This window comes from Somniosus microcephalus, chromosome 1 (assembly GCF_052327205.1).
Source record: "Somniosus microcephalus isolate GS21.2 chromosome 1, FLI_Smic_1.0, whole genome shotgun sequence".
Classification (NCBI taxonomy): Eukaryota; Metazoa; Chordata; class Chondrichthyes; order Squaliformes; family Somniosidae; genus Somniosus; species Somniosus microcephalus.
Window position 1 is genome coordinate 261237648 of NC_140987.1, and position 19311 is coordinate 261256958.

Genomic DNA, 19311 nt, shown 5'->3' on the forward strand with positions numbered 1-19311 from the left:
GGTAGAGGGAGGGGGAGGGGGGTAGAGGGAGGGGGAGGGGGGGTAGAGGGTGGGGGAGAGGGGGGGGAGGAGAAAGGGAGGGGGGAGCCAGCAGACCCTCTCCCCTTTGCCGGCGATGGCTCCGCTGAGCTCCGTGCCGCCCCACGCAATGACATGCCGAGCGCAGCGCCCCGGTCAGCCCGAGCCTTGAGACGGCCGATTGCGGCTGGCCGGGCCCGGTTGCCTTGGTAACCCTCCTCCCCTCTCCGCCTCCCGATCTCCGGGACCGGGCCTGGGCTTGAGACGGCCGATTGCGGCTGGCGAGCCTGGTTGCCGGGGTAACCCTCTCCGCACCCGCTCCCCTCCCGAGCCCCGCCCTCCCCCGCTAACCTGCTCGCTTCCCTCTGGCCGCGCTCTGTGTGGAGGTGCGCGTGTGCCGTGCAGCGTGAGCGCGAATGAAGCCCCAGCCAGCCTTTACCAAGATGGCTGGCCGCTGGTTCGGAATCGGGCCCAGCGGGGAGGTGGGGGGTGAGGGGTGGGAGGAGCTTGCCACAAAACAATTGCCTAGGGTCCAGCATGGCTGGCAACAGACGCCCAGGCTTCGAGGCCTACCTGCAAAAACGGGGAAAGGTAGGAAAATTAATGAGATTAGATAAAAGATTTAGAAAGTAATTCACTTTTTTTTTTAAAACAATATGTGTTTTAAAAGCAACTTTTTTTTAAAAGACGCAGAAAGCGGGGAAAAAGAAATGAAAAGTTTGGAATCAAGATGGCGGCGACTCACCTCGGTTCAGAACGATAAGGCCCGCCAACACACGCACCGATTGGTCGACCGTCAGGTCACCGAAGCGTAGGATTGGTCAATCGTCCCGTCACTCGACTCTAGGAGGGCCCGCCTGAACGCGCCAGGAACCCGCCCCCGCCACGCAGTGATTGGTCGACCGTCGGGCCGCTCGACCGTACGATTGGTCGACCTCGACGTCACTCAATGCTAATGAGCGGAATGTTGAACGTTTTTTGGATACCGCGGGCGCAATTTTTGTCTCGCCGAAACGTAAATACGCTTATGACGGTTCTGGAATCGTAAGCTTTCTTTCGATCTAACAGACGTGTAGGTACACTCTATAACTTTATATATATACACATATATAACATATATATACACAAGATAAGATAACTTTTCCATTACATGATCTGCTGAAATGCAATATATTAGCTAAAATGTTAATCGATTATTAATTGTACACTTATTCTCTCGCACTTACTTTAGCAGCAGCATCAGCAGTGTCACGTTTATGCTTATTAATGTTGTGTTCCAGTTCCTGAATTTCAACTGAGCTTCATTCTTCTGTTTTGCTAATTCTGATATACAACTGTTTTTGACTTGAATCTCCTTATTCCAAGACTTTATGGCTTCTTTTTGTTTAGCCAGGTCATCCTGAGCCTTCTTCACAGCTTCCTAAAAGAAACAAGACATATAATCAACAAGATCACATAACCTCCAGTATGTGGATTATTTAGTCTTCCATTTTAAATGTTAATACCTTATTATTTGCCATTTCTTCAGCCATGTTTTCAATCTGTTTTTTGTAAGATTTGATGGCTTCATCCACGGCCTCAATCTGCTGTTTGTATCCAGTCTGCTCACGCTTTAACTCTTCCAGTTCTAAAAGCAGAGCATCCATTTCCTACAGATTCAAAACACATATACTAGCAACCAGAGAGCAAAAGCTATGGGACAAATTTTCTTTTAATCTACCACACCTCATTTTGGAACATGTATCACCTACACCCTGAATAAACATCCATTAAAAGGACAAATAACTGGAACCAGCTTTTGTGAATTTTGGGACTGGAAGCAAGGCTGAAATTTTAAAATCAGTCTTCGACATATTTGCACTTTTTTTGAGCTAATGGCTCTGAATAGAAAATGTGGAAGGTCAATTACTAGATGGACATTATTTTAGGTAAGTTGTCAAAGGAAATGATACTGCAGAAGGCAGCATTTTTGTATGCGGAGTCGTAAGGCAGGCTGAAACATCTTTCAAAAGGATAGGTAGGCATCCCTGTGATTTTCAAACTGGATGACTTTTCCTTTGGTATGCAGAAGGTAACGTCTTAGAATAAGTATTCTCCTTCGCACCTAGTTTTAGTTCCCATTGCATGTTCCTCCCATCATCCACCTTCTCTATCTGCTCACAGGTCATCTCTGATGCTGCTCTTGGGGACACAAAAGATGCCCAATCCAATTTTCTCTCTGCATCACGAGAAGGTGTATGTGAAAATTGGGAACTCGGCAAAACGGATCAAATCTGCAACCCACGGGAATAATTGACTTTCAAGATAGATCAGCATGCACTATTGAGCCCATTTTTTGTTGCAGAAATTACAGAAAAAAATCATTCAGACTGTGAAAGTTTCAATTTACTGAGTCATTCCCAACAGAATTTCACTTCACACAACACAACTGACCTACATTTTACTGTCCAGAGACAAACTGGGGTTGTGAGAGAAACTACACATCTCACTGCAATGTTATGCACCTGCTGTTTCCCTTTTGTCTTCTTATTGGACATGTCAGCCTTCTTTTTGGCATCATCTAGCTTCTTCTGAGCTTCCTTCAGTTCCTTTTCCCTCTCAAACTCAGCATTTTTCGTCTTATTTTCCAAGATGTTGTACTTTTCTTCAGCCTTCTTTTGTATTTCTTTCGTTTTGTTAAGTGTCTCTTCGCACTGATCTAGAATTAGAGAGAGCATAAGAACAGTGTCATTTTAAGCTCATGCCGTGTAGTGTGATACATCTTAGTCTTAACTGTGCTCCACCACTTTTTATCAAATAGTCAAGGAACAATTTGTTATTGCAACTGAAAAGTTAGCTGTCAGAAAGATTGTGGAAAATAAATTATGGAAAAAAGTCTTGATGAAAAAAAAGGCAGTTCCAAACACCATCGGGAAGTAAAGTATCAAGTATAATAGAGATAGATATCCAAAACTCAGAACTTTAGTTACAATAATAAACACACTTTTAAGGAATCCCCAAAGGCCAGAGCAGCATATCCCAGCATTCATGACGAGCAGCACTAATCAAGTGAGCAGATTAAAAACAGAATTCAGCACGGAGCCAGCTCTAACAAGGCTCTTGCACGCTCCTTACACAGCCTCCAAAAGGTTGAGAATTTTGACTCTACTGTACAAATAGCCAGCTTCAGTAAAGCACGCTCACTGAATGGAGTCCTATTCCCCAACCCCCGCCCCCCCCCCACAACTTTATCCTCTTCTTCTATACCCACCCTTTCCAGAGTTGCTATATAATTTTCCATCAATAATGCAACTCCTTCAACTTTGTAGATTGCTTGTTTTCCTGCTCTTAGCTCCAATTGTGTGATGAGCCATGTTTCTGCAATAACAGTATCAATATTCTTGCTAGTTGTGCATAGCTGTAACTCAGGTATTTTATTTTTGATGCTCCTTACATCATTAATTTCCTTTCTTTTTGGTTTGTATTCGAGAAGCTTAGTTAATTTCTGTATCCAGGTCATTTATGTGGGGATTAGAAACTGATCCCTGGGAAACTCCGCTCAACACCTTCACCCCGTCTGATATTACACTTCTCACGAGTACTCATGTTTTTTTAAAACCAACTGCTTATACAGTCCCATGCACCACACTAGATTTTTTTTAAAGTTTAAGTAGAAGTTTTTCTACAAAGAACCTCATTAAAAAAATTAAAGTTTTAAAGTTCAGCTGTGGCTCAGTGGTGGCACTCTCATCTCCGAGTCAGAAAGTTGTGTTTTCAAGTCCCACTCGAGAGACTTGAGCACAAACTGTAGGCCGACACTCCAATGCAGTACTGAGGGAGTGCTGCACTGGTTTTTTTTTTTTTAATTCATTGATGGGATGTGGGCATTGCTGGCTGGCTAGGCCTGCATTTAGTGCCCATCCCTAATTGCCCTTGAGAAGATGGTGGTGAGCCGCCTTCTTGAACCGCTGCAGTCCATATGGTTGGTGGTGTCGTCCTTCAGGTGAGACATTAAACTGCATTAAGTTCTATCCTGGCCAATATTTATCCCTCAACCAACATCACTAAAACAGAATATCTGGTCATTATCACATTATTAAATGGGACATGTTCAGATTGGCAGGCTGTAACTGGTGGGGTACCCCAAAGATCAGTGCTTGGGCCTCAGCTATTTACAATCTATATCAATGACTTAGATGATTGTAATGTACCCAAATTTGCTGATGATACGAAGTTAGGTGGGAAAGTAAGTTGTGAGGAGGACACAAAGAGACTGCAAAGGGATAAAGACAGGTTAAGTGAGTGGGCAAGAACATGGCAGATGGAATATAATGTGGAAAACAGTGAAGTTATTCACTTGGTAAGAAACATAGAAAAGCAGAATATTTTTTAAATGGTAAGAGACTTGGAAATGTTAGTATTCAGAGGGACCTAAGTGTCCTTGTACATGAATCACAGAAAGTTAACATGCAGGTACAGCAAGCAATTAGGAAAGCAAATGGTATGTTAGCCTCTATTACAAAGGCATTGGAGTACGAAGGTAAAGAATCTTACTACAATTATATAGGGCCTTGGTGGGACTACAGCTGGAGTACTGTGTACAGTTTTGGTCTCCTTACCTAAGGAAGGATATACTTGCCTTAGAGGGAGTGCAACAAAAGTTTACCAGGCTGATTGTTAGGATATGGGGATTGTCCATGAGGAAAGATTGAGCAGACTAGGCCTAAAGTCCATAGAGTTTAGAAGAATGAGAGGTGATCTCACTAAAACATATAAAATTCTTAAAGGACTTGATAGGGTAGATGCAGGGAGGATGTTTCCCCTGGCTGGGGAGTCTAGGTCTAGGGGGTCACAGTCTCAGAATAAGGGGTCGGTCATTTAGGACTGAGATGAGGAGAAATTTCTTCACTCAAAGGATTGTGAATCTTTGGAATTCTCTACCCCAGAGGGCTGTGGATGGTCAGTCGTTGATTATATTCAAGACAGAGATCGATAGATTTTTGGACACCAAGGTAATCAAGGGTTATGGGGATAGTGCTGGAAGGTGGAGTTGAGGTAGATCAGCCATGATCTTATTGAATGGAGAGCAGGCTCGCAGAGCCGAATGGCCTACTCCAGCTCCTATTTCTGATGTTCAAATAGATTGTGCCATTTAGAATGCCATTCCTCATTTAATCTGTAACCTATTTGATCTTATTTCAAGGCTCATCAGTCAAGAACTTAGAAACATAGAAGATAGGAGCAGGAGTAGGCCATTCGGCCCCTCGAGCCTGTTCCGCCATTTAACGAGATCATGGCTGATCATCCAAATTCAGTACCCGGTGTGATTCACCCTGTCCCTGCTTTCTCCCCATATCCCTTGACCCCTTTAGCCTTAAGAAATATAGAAGAAATATAGAAACATTCGCTTCTAAAGCCATGCTTGCTGTTCAAGTTAAAGTTTTCTAGGTATTTCTCCAGCCTACTCTTTAGAATAGATTTCGTTATTTTGTCAGGACAGCCTCAGCACCCACTGCTGCTGTTTACTGCTTTTAGTAAAGCAGGGAGTATTGAGAGAAAGAGAGCCAAGTGCCAGCCATCATGCTTCAATGCCTGCTCCCAGAAATTATGCAAACAAGATAGCAGTTATCAAACTAGCCATTTTAAATATGAACATTTAAACATTTTTGGTGACAAATACTCAAGGTCAGGCCTTGTAAAATCTTATGCTGAAGTATACCTTAGACTATATCCTGCACTCTCTCAAAAGCTTTCACCCTCCCCCACTTTAGCCATAGTAGTAAATACCAATAGTTTTTTGAAGGGTTTCAAACTCCTCCTGCTGCTTATGGTAGGAGCTCTGTTGAAGCTTTACCAGCAGTAGTTCTTCCTCCTGAGATTTCAACTCGCACTGCAGTTTCAACTCTCGGTACCTGAAAAGATGTGTGATAAAAACCTTACATTATTTGTAGCACTGTACCAAATGTAATGCAGAAGAGGAGACTATTTACTGAATTGCTTCAGCCAAAACATAAAGTTGTCTGCAGTGAACATTGTGACTGTATGGTAGATTCTTTTTTCTTGTTCATTGATGGGGTTTGTACTTTTCCATTATGTCACCAAATCTTAATGTAGAAATCTTCATCCACCATAAACCTGTACTTTAAACCTGGCCTAATACAAAAATCTTTTGCACAGGAGACCAAAGGCATGCGCATGCCACGGCAAAACTCTTTCCAGCAGCCAGGTAGCACAGCCCCAATTTTGCCACTTCCTTCTGGCTCTTCAGCAATGAGAAACAGCATTATTTTAGTAATACATGAGCTACAGATCGAGAACATGAGAAAAGGTTAGAATCTAATAGCTCAGCATGGCTCAAGCGAAAGGGACGGAGAATTGAAAGAGGTAATATAGTGTTTCAGGCTGTACAGTAGAATATTTATTCAGAAACAGAGGAAGGGAGTGGCCCATTTTCCGAAGTCACAGCAGCCACTTGGGCCTCAACATAGGCAAGATTAACAGCAGCGGTTGCCAACAACACTTTCAGCAATAAACAGAACAGATAATTTTTTTTAAATCGCTTAGCTGTGGAAACTTCAAACATTTTGCATTCTCTCTAAAGAAAGATGTGGGTTCAGGGCTAAGGCAGGGGGATCCTTGAGGGAGACACTGCTTGGTGGCAAGGGGAAGGGGGAGGGGGGGTGGTAATGAGACAGGCAGCTGAACGGATGGTCTCAATCTTAGTGCCAAAGAGGTCCACAAGCTCCTTGCACTTGTTGGAGGCGGGGGTAGAGTGGGCAGTGGAGAGCGGCTTAAGGAGAGGGTTGGTGGTGGAGAAAAGAAACTGGGGTTTATCTTTGCGTTTCAAGATGATCCTGAAGTCATGAGCATTTTTGGCAGAGGAGAGCAGACGCAGATAGTGCTTTGTGTGGTCCAGTTAGATTTAGCAATGAATAGCTAAACCAGATATGCGTCATATACGTTTAAGTCTGTGTCCCTTGGGCTTAAGGAAGCAAAGGGAAGGGCCACGATGGGAGAGATTAAGGCTTTTACTGGGGACCAGGGCATCAAAGGCAGAGGTGAGAGAGTGATTGAACAGATCAACAGCTGTGGCGAATGGAAGGCCAAAGGCTAGACAGTTGGGAGTCTTAGTTAAAGTCAGAGGTCCTGTGGTGGAATGAAGTTGACTTGTAGATCAGCTGGTCTCATCTTGGAGCACCAATGAACTAATGTCCAGATTCAAAGACACCTGTGGAGGGCAAATGAGTCCAGGAGTTGTTTGAGGGTCAGAGTATCAGTGGCACACTGGTAGAGATTTTCCTGTAGAAAATGGAGAAACGAGAAGGCAGAGAATTGACCATGAGACAGCATATAAAAGCAGAAAATACGCTGATCAGGCAGCATCTATGGAGAGAGAAACAGAGTTAACATTTTAGGTCGATGACCTTTCGTCAGAACTGGATGATGATTTTTTTTTAATTAGTTTATGGGATGTGGGCGTCGCTGGCAAGGCCAGCATTTATTGCCCATCCCTAATTGTCCTTGAGAAGGTGGTGGTGGTGAACCGTTGCAGTCCGTGTGGTGAAGGTACTCCCACAGTGCTGTTAGGTAGGGAGTTCCAGGAGAACAAAAGGGATGATGGTACAAGGGGGTGGTAGTGGGACAACTGAAGGAACAAAAGATGGGTCTCAGACAGCCATAGGTTGATCCAGCGAAGGTGAGTAATGGCCTCGATGATTAGTAGTGCATACCAACGGATCTGGTATACCAGCAGAGGGCTGAATAGAGTCAGCAACAATGGGAAACAGACGATAAGCAGTCATTCAGCAGCAGTGAAGCAGAATGGGAACCAGCAGGAACAGATCGATACTAGCGCAATGTAGACTGAAAAATTCCCATCAGTGAAGCAGAAAACCGAAGACGCAGGAGCAGACCAGGTTGAATCGAGACGGCCATCAAAGAACATGTAGAGCGTGGACGCGACATTGGAGTACTGAAGGCTACGTTGAAAATGCTAAGTATTCAGTTCCTAGCATTTATGGCCAAGTCAGCAGGTTGTGGCTTCAAGCCCAATAGAGTTCTCCTGCACAACATTTAGGCTGACACCAGTGTTGTACTGAGGGACTACTTGCATTGTTTGAAGTACCCTTCTTTGAATGGGATATCAAACAGAAGCCCCATCTGCCTGTTCCAATGATTCAGGTAGAGATTAAAAATCCTAGAAGAAAGACGGAGTTCTTTCTCCCAGTTTCCTGTCCAACATTTTTCTGTCAACAAACACCACCAAAAATAGATTAGCTACTTATTCATCTCATTGCTGTTAATGCGACATGTAGGCATTTTGCCAAAAAAAAAGTGAGCACACTTCAAAGCAATTCATTGTACAGGAAACTTTGTGCTATCCAGCACCAACAGGACCGAGCTGTTGCCTTTCCCTCAAAACTGCCGGACAAACCCGCGTTAATGTTGAAGCATACGGAACTTTTCAGCTCCGTATCTGGCAACAAACACTGTTGCTTAGCAACAGCTTCTAAACAGTCAGTCGTACCTTGGAAGCGTCTCTGTCGCTTAGCAACAGCTTCAGAGAGACTTTGCAGAGCCTGACTATTGGAAAAAAAAGCCACGAGAAGAAAAAAAACCTAACAAAACGGCTCCTGATTTTTGCCGGTGGCTCGAGCTTGCCGGACATTTAGCCTCCGGATAACACAAAGTTTCCTGTATGTGAAGCATGCTGGAGGTTTCTGGGAGGCTTCACAAGGTGCTATACAAATGTAAGTTCTTTCTTTGCATGGGAGGGGGGAAAGAGCATCAAAAAAGTCAAATAATTGTAACTTGCTGAAAGATAAGTTTGCTGATTTATACTCTATAAGCATCTTAAAATATCATACAGGTAGAACAGATATTTTGATAACCCAAGAAACAGACGTACTTTTCCACAATATTCTTGAGACTCGCCAGCTCCTTATCCACTTGTTGCAACTCAGTTTGTTTAGATTTGAGCTTATCCTGGATATCCTTCAGCTCTTGGAGTTTAACCAGCACAGAGGCAGACTGCGTACGAGCACCTGGTTAACAAAATTAGTGCACAACTAAAGTTAACAATGGGCGATAGGTGGGTCACAAATTCACCCAAACACTACAAAAATTTTACAAAGGGTAATAAAAAGCAACGTGTAAAAGCAAATGTTCTTGTCCATCAATACAATGGAAACAGGGAGGCGGAGCCTTCATTTTGTAGTACCAAATAATGAAATATTCTGATAAAATGCGTATGACCTAATTTTTTGAAACTACAGTATCAGAGAGACTTTTGCTTGACATAGCATTCTACTGCACTGACACTAGTGGTGACAAAAATAGAGAATTTTTGTCCATGGTGTATTATTTTTGGTCTTTTTCTTTTGCCACAGTCCATGAAGAGTTAAATACCCAGGGATACTTTCAGAAAATGCCCTGGCCTAATTGATACTCAACAACTCAAGAAACAAGAGAGTTTGGCAAGCTTATAACTCGGCGTCTGATTGCTAGGTCCATTGTGGGCGAGGGAAAGGAAGGCAGGCAGGAAATGCTTACCATGTTGGGGTTTGCAGCCATTCAGCTCAATAACTAGTTTGCTGCAACTCTCCTTGAATTATATTATACAATTTGCAGCTGCATTTGTGTGGGCAAACAGTGTTTTGAATCTTGTGAATAGCTGATCACCTACTTGTACCTAGGAGATACACATTTAAAAAAATATATACTTCATTTCGCTGCAGCTGCAAAAGAGGATCTTGGACAGTATATCGGAGGCCAACAGGTTCCGAGTCAGTCTAATGGCAGTCAGAGACTCTACATTAGCGAGCCATCATGTAAAAGTGCTCGAGGAACATGTTTGAGGTTCAGTTCTACGCTATGCAGGAGAAGCATCAATATTACAATAGTTACTGTAAATCTACTGTTCACATTTACGACTATTCATTTATCGGTTTACTGCTCAATAATTCTGACTAGAAGCGTATATTCAAACCATGGCTGATGGAATGCTTAATCTAACCACCAAAGGAAAATTACACGAGGGCAAGTGTCATATTCAGTAAACAGAATAGTGATGAGGGTTTTCTGTTAGACCTCTGGACTAGTGGCATTTACCTAGATGTTGAGCAGTTAATGGATCATTGTGGATTGTAGGAAGTAGAGGGTCACTTACAGGAGTGGTCTGCAATGCTGAACCCAAGGAATATCTAGCGCAAAAAACTAACACTTAGCCATGAGCCTAAAAACACGGGAAGTAAAGCCATTTCTTACATCTATTCTCTCAGATACAGCACATTTCAGTATAAAAATGGTTTGAGCTTTAAGTTTAAGTGATAGTCACGTCTAATCAAGGTAATCAAATGACATTGCCAGTCATTTAGTACATGTTTGAGCATTATTTTGCCCAACACACCGTTATATTATTCTTATTTAAGTTAGTCAGTTTCTTCCTTCCATTACAATTAAGTTTGATCACTTATCATGGAATCAGAAAAGACAAGTTTTGGTTCTTGCAGAGGATAATGTGCCAAATTGAGGTACTCTTCGTATGGTTCCAGGATACTTCCTTTCTTGCACATATCATAAAAAACAAATGGCATGAATATAGAAGAGCAAGCTAACCTCCACTTAATGTTCCCTGTGGGTTAAAAGTATCACCGCCAATAGTGACCGTCTTTGTCATTATCCGAGGGTCAAAGGTCACCTTCTTGGCATTATCCAAGCAGTCACACACTAACGCAGACCCAAAAACATACTCCATTGCCTTCTTTAATTCATGCTCATATTCAACCAGGGACAATGCCGTGTGCACATTGTCTGCACCCACCTGAAATAAAGAAATGTAGAATATGTAAACTACAATCAGCTATGTAACAGCAAACACTTTAGAACATAGGAGTTTTACAGAGAGTTACAGTCTACAGCACAGAAACAGGCCATTCAGCCCAACAAGTTATGTGCCACATGAGCCGCTTCCCACCCTACTTCATCAAGATGTGCTTATCTACCTTCCCTTACATGCATCTATGCTATTCGCCTCTACTGCTTGTGGTAGCGAGTTCCACATTCTCACCACTCTCTGGGTAAAGAAGCTTCTTCTGAATTCTCTATTGGATTTATTAGTGATCATCTTATATTTGTGACCTTCAGTTTTGGATTCCCCCCAAAGTGGAAACATTTTCTCTACGTCTAATTTAATAAACAAAAATCCTGATCAAAGGTACATTTCTTGCTCCTTTGGGGTGACTTAGGCTAACTGGATTTTCCCCTCCAAGAGGCCTGCTCTTTTATATTGCTGTCAATAAAAATGACCAGTGGATGCTTTCTTGTAAACTGTGGTCCCTTGCATTTATAATAACATACACAGGAGTAGAAGATATGGCAAGAAAGTCTTCACTTCAAGGTAGTTTTGTCACTAGAATCATACATTTAGCCCAAATATTTATCCAATTCCCTTTTGAAAGCTATTATTGAATCTGCTTCCTCCAACCTTCCAGGCAGTGCATTCAGTTCATCACATTAAAAAAATTCTCATCTCCCCTCTGATCTACTGAGAATGAGCAGACAAATTAAGAAAATCCATAAACATAGAAGATAGGAGCAGGAGTAGGCCATTCGGCCGCTCGAGCCCGCTCCGCCATTTAATGAGATCATGGCCCAGAAATTCGGGTCAGAGGCTTCCCGCGGGTGCAAGCCTCCAACCTGCACTTACCTTGCGCGCCGGCCATTGTGCTGTGGGCCCGCGTGGGATTCCGATCCTGGGCCTGCTCCAACTGCTGGCGCGCAGTGCTTGCATATCCCAGGGGCACTGTTAGTTCGAAGCATCCCCTGGGATCACGTGGGCCATGGAGAGCCAATCGTAGCAGGGAATCTCTATTCATAGATTTGACAGGAAGACCTGTCAAATCTATGATTAGAGTTCAGCCCCAAAACATAACTAAAACTTCAAATACATTTTTAAAATATCACATTTTTAAAATAGCTATAAATTACATAAAATAACTATTTTAAACAATAATTTAAATTTTTGAAAAAATTAATTAGTTTTTAGCGGGGCTAAAAATAAACTTAGTTTTCTTTAAAGTATTTAAAAATAATAAACCTGTGGAAAAAATGTTTTAATTTTACTTAATTCACCGCTTACCTTGTTAAAAGCAAGCCTTGCAACTGCTTTTTAAAAGTGTAGCTCCTGGAGACTTACCCTCCCAGAGAAATCTGGAAAAAAAAACGGAAGTTCCAGACGTACGCGCTGCCTCTCCAGCGCACGCGTTCGACCTGTGAACACCTTTTAAGGGAACGGAAGTTCCGGTTTCCCGCGCATGCACAGTGCACGCACGAAACCGGCACTTTCGTTGGGCCTACGCGTGAGTACCCAGCGCGTACTCACCCGCGGGGACCCAAATTTCTGGCCCATGATGGCTGATCATCCAAATTCAGTACCCTGTCCCTGCTTTCTCCCCATATCCCTTGATCCCTTTAGCCTCAAGAAATATATCTAACTCCTTCTTGAATATATTTAATGAATTTTTTAATTTTTTTATTCATTGATGGGATGTGGGCGTCGCTGGCCAGGCCTGCATTTAGTGCCCATCCCCAATTGCCCTCGAGAAGATGGTGGTGAGCCGCCGCCTTGAACCGCTGCAGTCCATATGGTGTAGGTACACCCACAATGCTGTTAGGAAGGGAGTTCCAGGATTTTGGCCCAGCGACAGTGAAGGAACGGCGATACAGGTCCAAGTCAGGATGGTGTGTGGCTTGGAGGGGAACTTGTAGGTGGTGATGTTCCCATGCGTCTGCTGCCCTTGTCCTTCTAAGTGGTAGAGGTCGCGGGTTTGGAAGGTGCTGTTGACGGAGCTTTGGCGAGTTGCTGTACTGCATCTTGTAGATGGTACACACTGCAGCCACAATGCGCCGGTGGAGGGAGTGAATGTTGAAGGTGGTGGATGGAGTGCCAATCAAGCGGGCTGCTTTATCCTGAATGGTGTCGAGCTTCTTGAGTGTTGTTGGAGCTGCACTCATCCAGGCAAGTGGAGAGTATTCCATCACATTCCTGACTTGTGCCTTGTTGATGGTGGAAAGGCTTTGGGGAGTCAAGAGGTGAGACACTCGCCGCAGAATTCCCAGCCTCTGGCCTGCTCTTGCAGCCACAGTATTTATATGGCTGGTCCAGTTCAGTTTCTGATCAATGGTAACCCCCAGGATGTTGAGTGAGGGATTCAGCGATGGTAATGCCATTGAATGTCAAGGGGAGATGGTTAGAGTCTCGCTTGTTGGAGATGGTCATTGCCTGGCACTTGTGTGGTGCGAATGTTACTTGCCACTTGTCAGCCCAAGTCTGAATGTTGTCCAGGTCTTGCTGCATATGGACACGGACTGCGTCAGTATCTGACGAGTCTTGAATGGTGAACAGTGTGCAATCATCAGCGAACATCCCCATTTCTGACCTTATGATGGAGGGAAGGTCATTGATGAAACAGCTGAAGATGGTTGGGCCTAGGACACTGCCCTGAGGAGCTCCTGCAGTGATGTCATGTGGTTGAGATGAATGACCTCCAACAACCACAGCCAACTTTCTTTGTGCTAGATAGGATTCCAACCAATGGAGAGTTTTCCCCTTGATTCCCATTGACTTCAGTTTTGCTAGGGCTCCTTGATGCCACACTCGATCAAATGCTGCCTTGATGTCAAGGGCAGTCACTCTCACGAGTCCAGCTCTTTTGTCCATGTTTGGACCAAGGCTGTAATGAGGTCAGGAGCTGAGTGGCCCTGGCGGAACCCAAACTGGGCGTCAGTTAGCAGGTTATTGCTGAGTAAGTGCCGCTTGATAGCACTGTCGACGACACCTTCCATCACTTTGCTGATGATTGAGAGTAGACTGATGGGACGGTAATTGGCCAGGTCGGATTTGTCCTGCTTTTTGTAAACAGGACATACTTGGGCAATTTTCCACATTGCCGGGTAGATGCCAGTGTTGTAGCTGTACTGGAACAGCTTGGCTAGGGGCGCAGCTAGTTCTGGAGCACAAGTCTTCAGTACTATTGCCGGAATGTTGTCAGGGCCCATAGCCTTTACAGTATCCAGTGTCTTCAGCCATTTCTTGACATCACGTGGAGTGAATTGAATGGACTGAAGACTGGCATCTGTGATGCTAGGGACCTCAGGAGGAGGCCGAGATGGATCATCCACTCGGCACTTCTGGCTGAAGATAGTTGCAAATGCTTCAGCCTTGTCTTTTGCACTCACGTGCTGGGCTCCACCATCATTGAGGATGGGGATATTTTTGGAGCCTCCTCCTCCTGTTAACTGTTTAATTGTCCACCACCACTCACGACTGGATGTGGCAGGACTGCAGAGCTTTGATTTGATCCATGGTTGAGATCACTTAGCTCTGTCTATCGCATGTTGCTTCCGTTGTTTGGCATGCAATTGGCCTCTACTGCCCTGTGTGGCAGAGAATTCCACAGGTTCACCACTCTCTGGGTGAAGAAATTCCTCCTCATCTCAGTCCTAAATGGCTTACCCCTTATCTTTAGACTGTGACCCCTGGTTCTGGACTCCCCGGCCATCGGGAACATCCTTCCTGCATCCAGTCTGTCTAGTCCTGTTAGAATTTTATAAGTTTCAATGAGATCCCCTCATTCTTCTAAACTCTAGCGAAAATAAGCCAAATCGACCCAATCTCTCCTCATACATCATTCCTGCCATCCCAGGTATCAGTCTGGTGAATCTTCGCTGCACTCTCTCCATGGCAAGAGCATCCTTCCTCAGATAAGGCGACCAAAACTGCACACAATACTCAAGGTGTGGTCTCACCAAGGCCCTGTACAACTGCAGCAAGACATCTTTGTTCCTGTACTCGAACCCTCTCGCTATGAAGGCCAACATATCATTTGCCTTCTTAACCACCTGCTGCACCTGCATGCTTACCTTCAGCGACTGGTGCAGAAAGACACCCAGGTCTTGTTGCACTTCCCCTTTTCCCAATCGATTGCCGTTCAGATCTGTCTTCCTGTTTTTGCCACCGAAGTGGATAACCTCACATTTATCCACATTATACTGCATTTCCCATGTATCTGCCCAATCACCCAACCATAAAGCTACGAATTATCATACACAAAGTGTACTGGTCACAACCGAGACACTGGCTATTGCTAGTGTAAAGAAAAAACTTGCTGCCGGCTGGAAACCTTAAGCATTGCTTGCGATAATGGCATCAACTACTACGATCATTACACTTCCCATTTGTCAGAATGCATCAAGCAAACTCATAATCTAAATGGTCACAGCAGTTACAAACAGGGCTAAGGGACGGTTTAAACGTGTACATAAACATTTTTTTTAATTATATGAAAGCATACACACACACAAACAAGTGTAGACAGTACATGGAAGACCGTCCTCAAGTTTACAGGTTTCAGTGCAAACATCTTAATATATTGGGCTTACCAGATTTTTGGCTGCCTTAACAGTACTCTCATTAATACATCTGGCAGAAATTTTGTTGAGCGGTATGATAGTGTATCTTCGTTTAAGGTCTCCTTTTTCTAAAAGTTTCTTGCCTGTTACCTAAACAAAGAAACAGCATTAAGTCCTCATTCTCCTAATTTTTGGAGGAAAACTACAACCACTGGAGATCTACAAAAAAAAGACATTGCAGTTTAGGTTTGGCGATACGACAGCAGTATGTCTTAGTTCAAATTGACTCCAGAAACAGTGGCTTGAACTAATGTACTTGTAATATCGTCACATACCTCTGTGTCCACCACAACATTATACAGACGACCTCCAGCAACCACTTCCAAAGCTGTCGTTGAGGAGATATCTTTCACAGAGAGAAGTGTGACAACAAGACCTTTCACACGATTAGAGTCCCAATTTTTTTCAGGATCCCTAAAAATAAGTATTTGAAAATTTGTTTTCATTTACAAATTTAAAAATAAAAATAAAAAAACATCTTCAGCAATAGATACTAAATAGTTAAATATTAAAATGTCACTTCTTGTAACCCCTTCCCACAAGTTTGATAAGACTCCTGCAAATGTGGTTTAGTTATCCAATAAAGATAGCTAAAGATAGCTATTCTATCAATAAAGGTCCAGAATGCAGAAAAAGTAATGCGTAACACAGTAATATAACATGCAGTACTTAGCGTCTACTGTACTTTAGGAAAATGTTATACCAGCTGTAGAATCAAATCCAGAAACATGCTGAAGAATGGAAAGTCAAACACAACTAGCAATAGATTTCAAAATCCAATATATAATTGTTGCAATGTTTTGACAAGCTATTGCTATACAATTCAAAATTCAAAATGTTTTAGCAATGCACACCTGCTTATTGTACAGTTTACCAAAATATTTAAGGGCATCTATTATTTTTTAGGATGTTGCCAGCAGAGGAGAGTGGCTTTGCTCTATGCAATCTCAAGTCTGGAGACAGCACAAACTTACTTGTATTCAAAACTCAAACTAGGGAACTTCACCACCGACGCTTCATAAGACTCTCTCAGTTTGTCTACAGTTTGTGACAGTACTCGACGTTGATCCAAAAGTTTCTCCTCTTTTCCATCTTTAGGGGGAAAAAAAGTTAAAATACATTTTAGCACTAAATAATAAGATTCTAATTCTTCCACTCTCACATTATTGATCCATTCACTCCATTTTCATATTTAGTAGAAAACACAAGTCAGCTGACGGTTACCTTTTACTCAACCAGAACAGGAATACTAATGGAATATATATTTTTTTAATACTGCCAACATGAGCACTCACAGACAGATATATTTAATAGAAAAATAATAAATTGAATTTGTAACCACAAATACAACAGAAAAGTAATCACAAGACTGAAATACAAGACAGAGAGAGATAGGCACAAGTAATATTCCTAACATGATTAGGCTATCATGTCAAAATTGATACAGTACAATTATTTCCAAAAACCCTGCAAACCTTCATAATTCAGTTTCCGCATTTCTGCTTCTAGCTTTTCTCTGTTCTTTTTAACAGCTTCAAAAGCATCCTGGTTTTTCTTGTAACTACTGTCCACCTTCTTCACTTCTGCCTGTTTGGTCTTCAGTTCCTGCTGGGCATGTTTCAATTTCATCTGAGCCTACAGCAGGGCAGTGAAACATTTGAGAATATGATTTTAGGTTTTTTTCCAAGTTCATTTTAGAAAAACAAATTGGTAATATTTGTTAATTTGTGCAGAGAAAAAAGTCAACTTACAGTTTATCAATAATTCTCTCTAAATGGTCACTTATGTGTGTACAGATGGACATGAAGAGATTACATCTTTCGTTGTTGTACTTCTGTCAGGCTAAGTAAGAGCAGGGGAGTGGGACTAACTGGATTGCTCTTCGGAAGAGCTGACACAGACTCGATAGGCCGAATGGCCTCCTTCTGTGCTGTACTATTTTATGATTATGAACAAAACTAAAACAGATAAAGACATCTCAAAATAGTTTTCATTATGGACTATGGCCAAGCAGATTTTTGAAAATTCAACCCCTAGGTTGCCAGTAGCTTCTGGGAATCCTGGGCTCCTTCTGCCCGTGTTTGTTTTAAATCTCAGCATTAACATCTTGATACTAAAAGAACTCCCCCTATATTGCTGTCATGGCATACCACCTCAGCACTATGGGTACTTGTAATCACTATCATTTTGTCATTAGGACTAAGTTTTCAACTCATCTCTTTCTTCTATACTTAGTATGTTAACTTTTATTTTGCATTATTTATTACCTAAATATTCTATTTTTTGCATTATTTATTACCTAAATATTCTATTTTAACTTGCATTTTAAATTTAAATAGCATTTCTACCTCATTTTCACTGCTTCCCCCATCCTTGTATTTGCATGGAACTACAACCTACGTTAAGAAATCATTCCTTCAGTGGCTTAAAAATAGTTCCACAGTACCATTTTAGCAGGTCAGGAGGCTGAGCAGAATAGTTTTATCTAGCCACTCCAGTAGAGTAATTGCAACACTATTTTCAGGCTGACATTCTGCAGCCTGTGGGCAACAAGACAAATTGGTGCTGATGAACAGAGCAGAGCACTGAAGAAACAAAGTTATCTCAACAATAGCATTTAAAAGATTACATTTATATGACCCATTAATCATCTACTGTAGGAACAGTGTCACAACAGCAGGAACCCTTGCTTCAAGCTGAAAGCAGTCTCCGAACACAGCGTGGTTTACAAACCTGCTTGGCCTCTGTTTCCGCCTTGCTTATATCATTCTTGCAAGCCATCATCTGGCCAGCAAGAGTAGCTGCCTCTCCGTCCTCATTACTGGAGAGACCAGCAGAAACTGCATTGAAGTGCTGCTGAGTAGCGACCAGGGCCTTGTCATCTTTCTGACTAGTCTCCTGTAGAGAGTTCAGTTCATCAGAGATCTTCTTCACTTCCTTTTCCTTAGCTACAAGAACATTAGCATCCTGAAAAAAATACAGACACCAGTTACTTGATCTAGGTGCAATTTTTGCTTAAGAGGCAATATTTTGCATTTGACTGTGATGCTTTTGTAGGTATATGCATTAGAAGTGAATAGTGTGTGGGCCAGCAGACATACAATTGAAAACTTGGCTACTCCTGGAATTCAACAAATTACACCCGAATTTTAAGTTTGAATGCTGCATTCAACTGGCATTCAAACTCTCCTACACTCAATAGGCAAATTGAGTGTTTTGAACAAAATGGTGAATGTTGTACTGAAAGAAGACATGTACTAGCATATTTTAAGGCAGGGGAAATATGCTGAGAAGGTGGCAGAGAGAGACAGAAATATAAAACATAAGTATTTTTTTTTATTCATTCATGGGATGTGAGCATCGCTGGCAAGGCCAGCAATAGCCCATCCCCAATTGCGACATAAAATCAAGAGCAGTTTTAAAGTCCTACTCCGCCAACCACCAGGATTAATTTATTTTAATGATGATTGCCTCACCTCCTCCATACTTTTGACGAGTGTTTTCTGTTTTTTTTCCTCAGCTTTGAGGTTGTCTTTCTTGGAATCGTGTGTACTTTGCACTTTGGCATCCGTACGGTGAGCATCAGCAACTGCCTGCTCCAGGGACTGAAGCACTCCACCAACTTCCTGCAAGACAACAAATCCCAATTTCAAGCTATCCAAGTGAAAGAGAGGCTTGGTGTAAACCTCTCTTTTTTAATTAAAAAAAGTGAAGAGCAGGAATAACATTCTACATAAGCCTAATTAACCAATGAAAATAGCAATAAAGAGAAAAATTGGAGAAAAGAAAGACAGTAATCTAGATAAGTGGAGAGGGAGGGGTGGAAATCAACTGCTTGTTGTG

At 42.6% G+C, this 19311-nt stretch overlaps 1 protein-coding gene across 1 annotated transcript in view; it reads right to left on the bottom strand.

The window, feature by feature from the left end:
• Positions 1-19311, bottom strand: part of smc2 (structural maintenance of chromosomes 2) — a 74825-nt gene that overhangs the window by 18671 nt on the left and 36843 nt on the right. The window contains 13 exon segments of the mRNA XM_085992963.1: positions 1245-1306; positions 1309-1438; positions 1524-1667; positions 2523-2716; positions 5785-5909; positions 8906-9041; positions 10615-10819; positions 15439-15558; positions 15744-15882; positions 16443-16560; positions 16944-17103; positions 18202-18435; positions 18945-19094. Coding sequence (XP_085849089.1) covers positions 1245-1306; positions 1309-1438; positions 1524-1667; positions 2523-2716; positions 5785-5909; positions 8906-9041; positions 10615-10819; positions 15439-15558; positions 15744-15882; positions 16443-16560; positions 16944-17103; positions 18202-18435; positions 18945-19094 — 1917 coding nt within the window.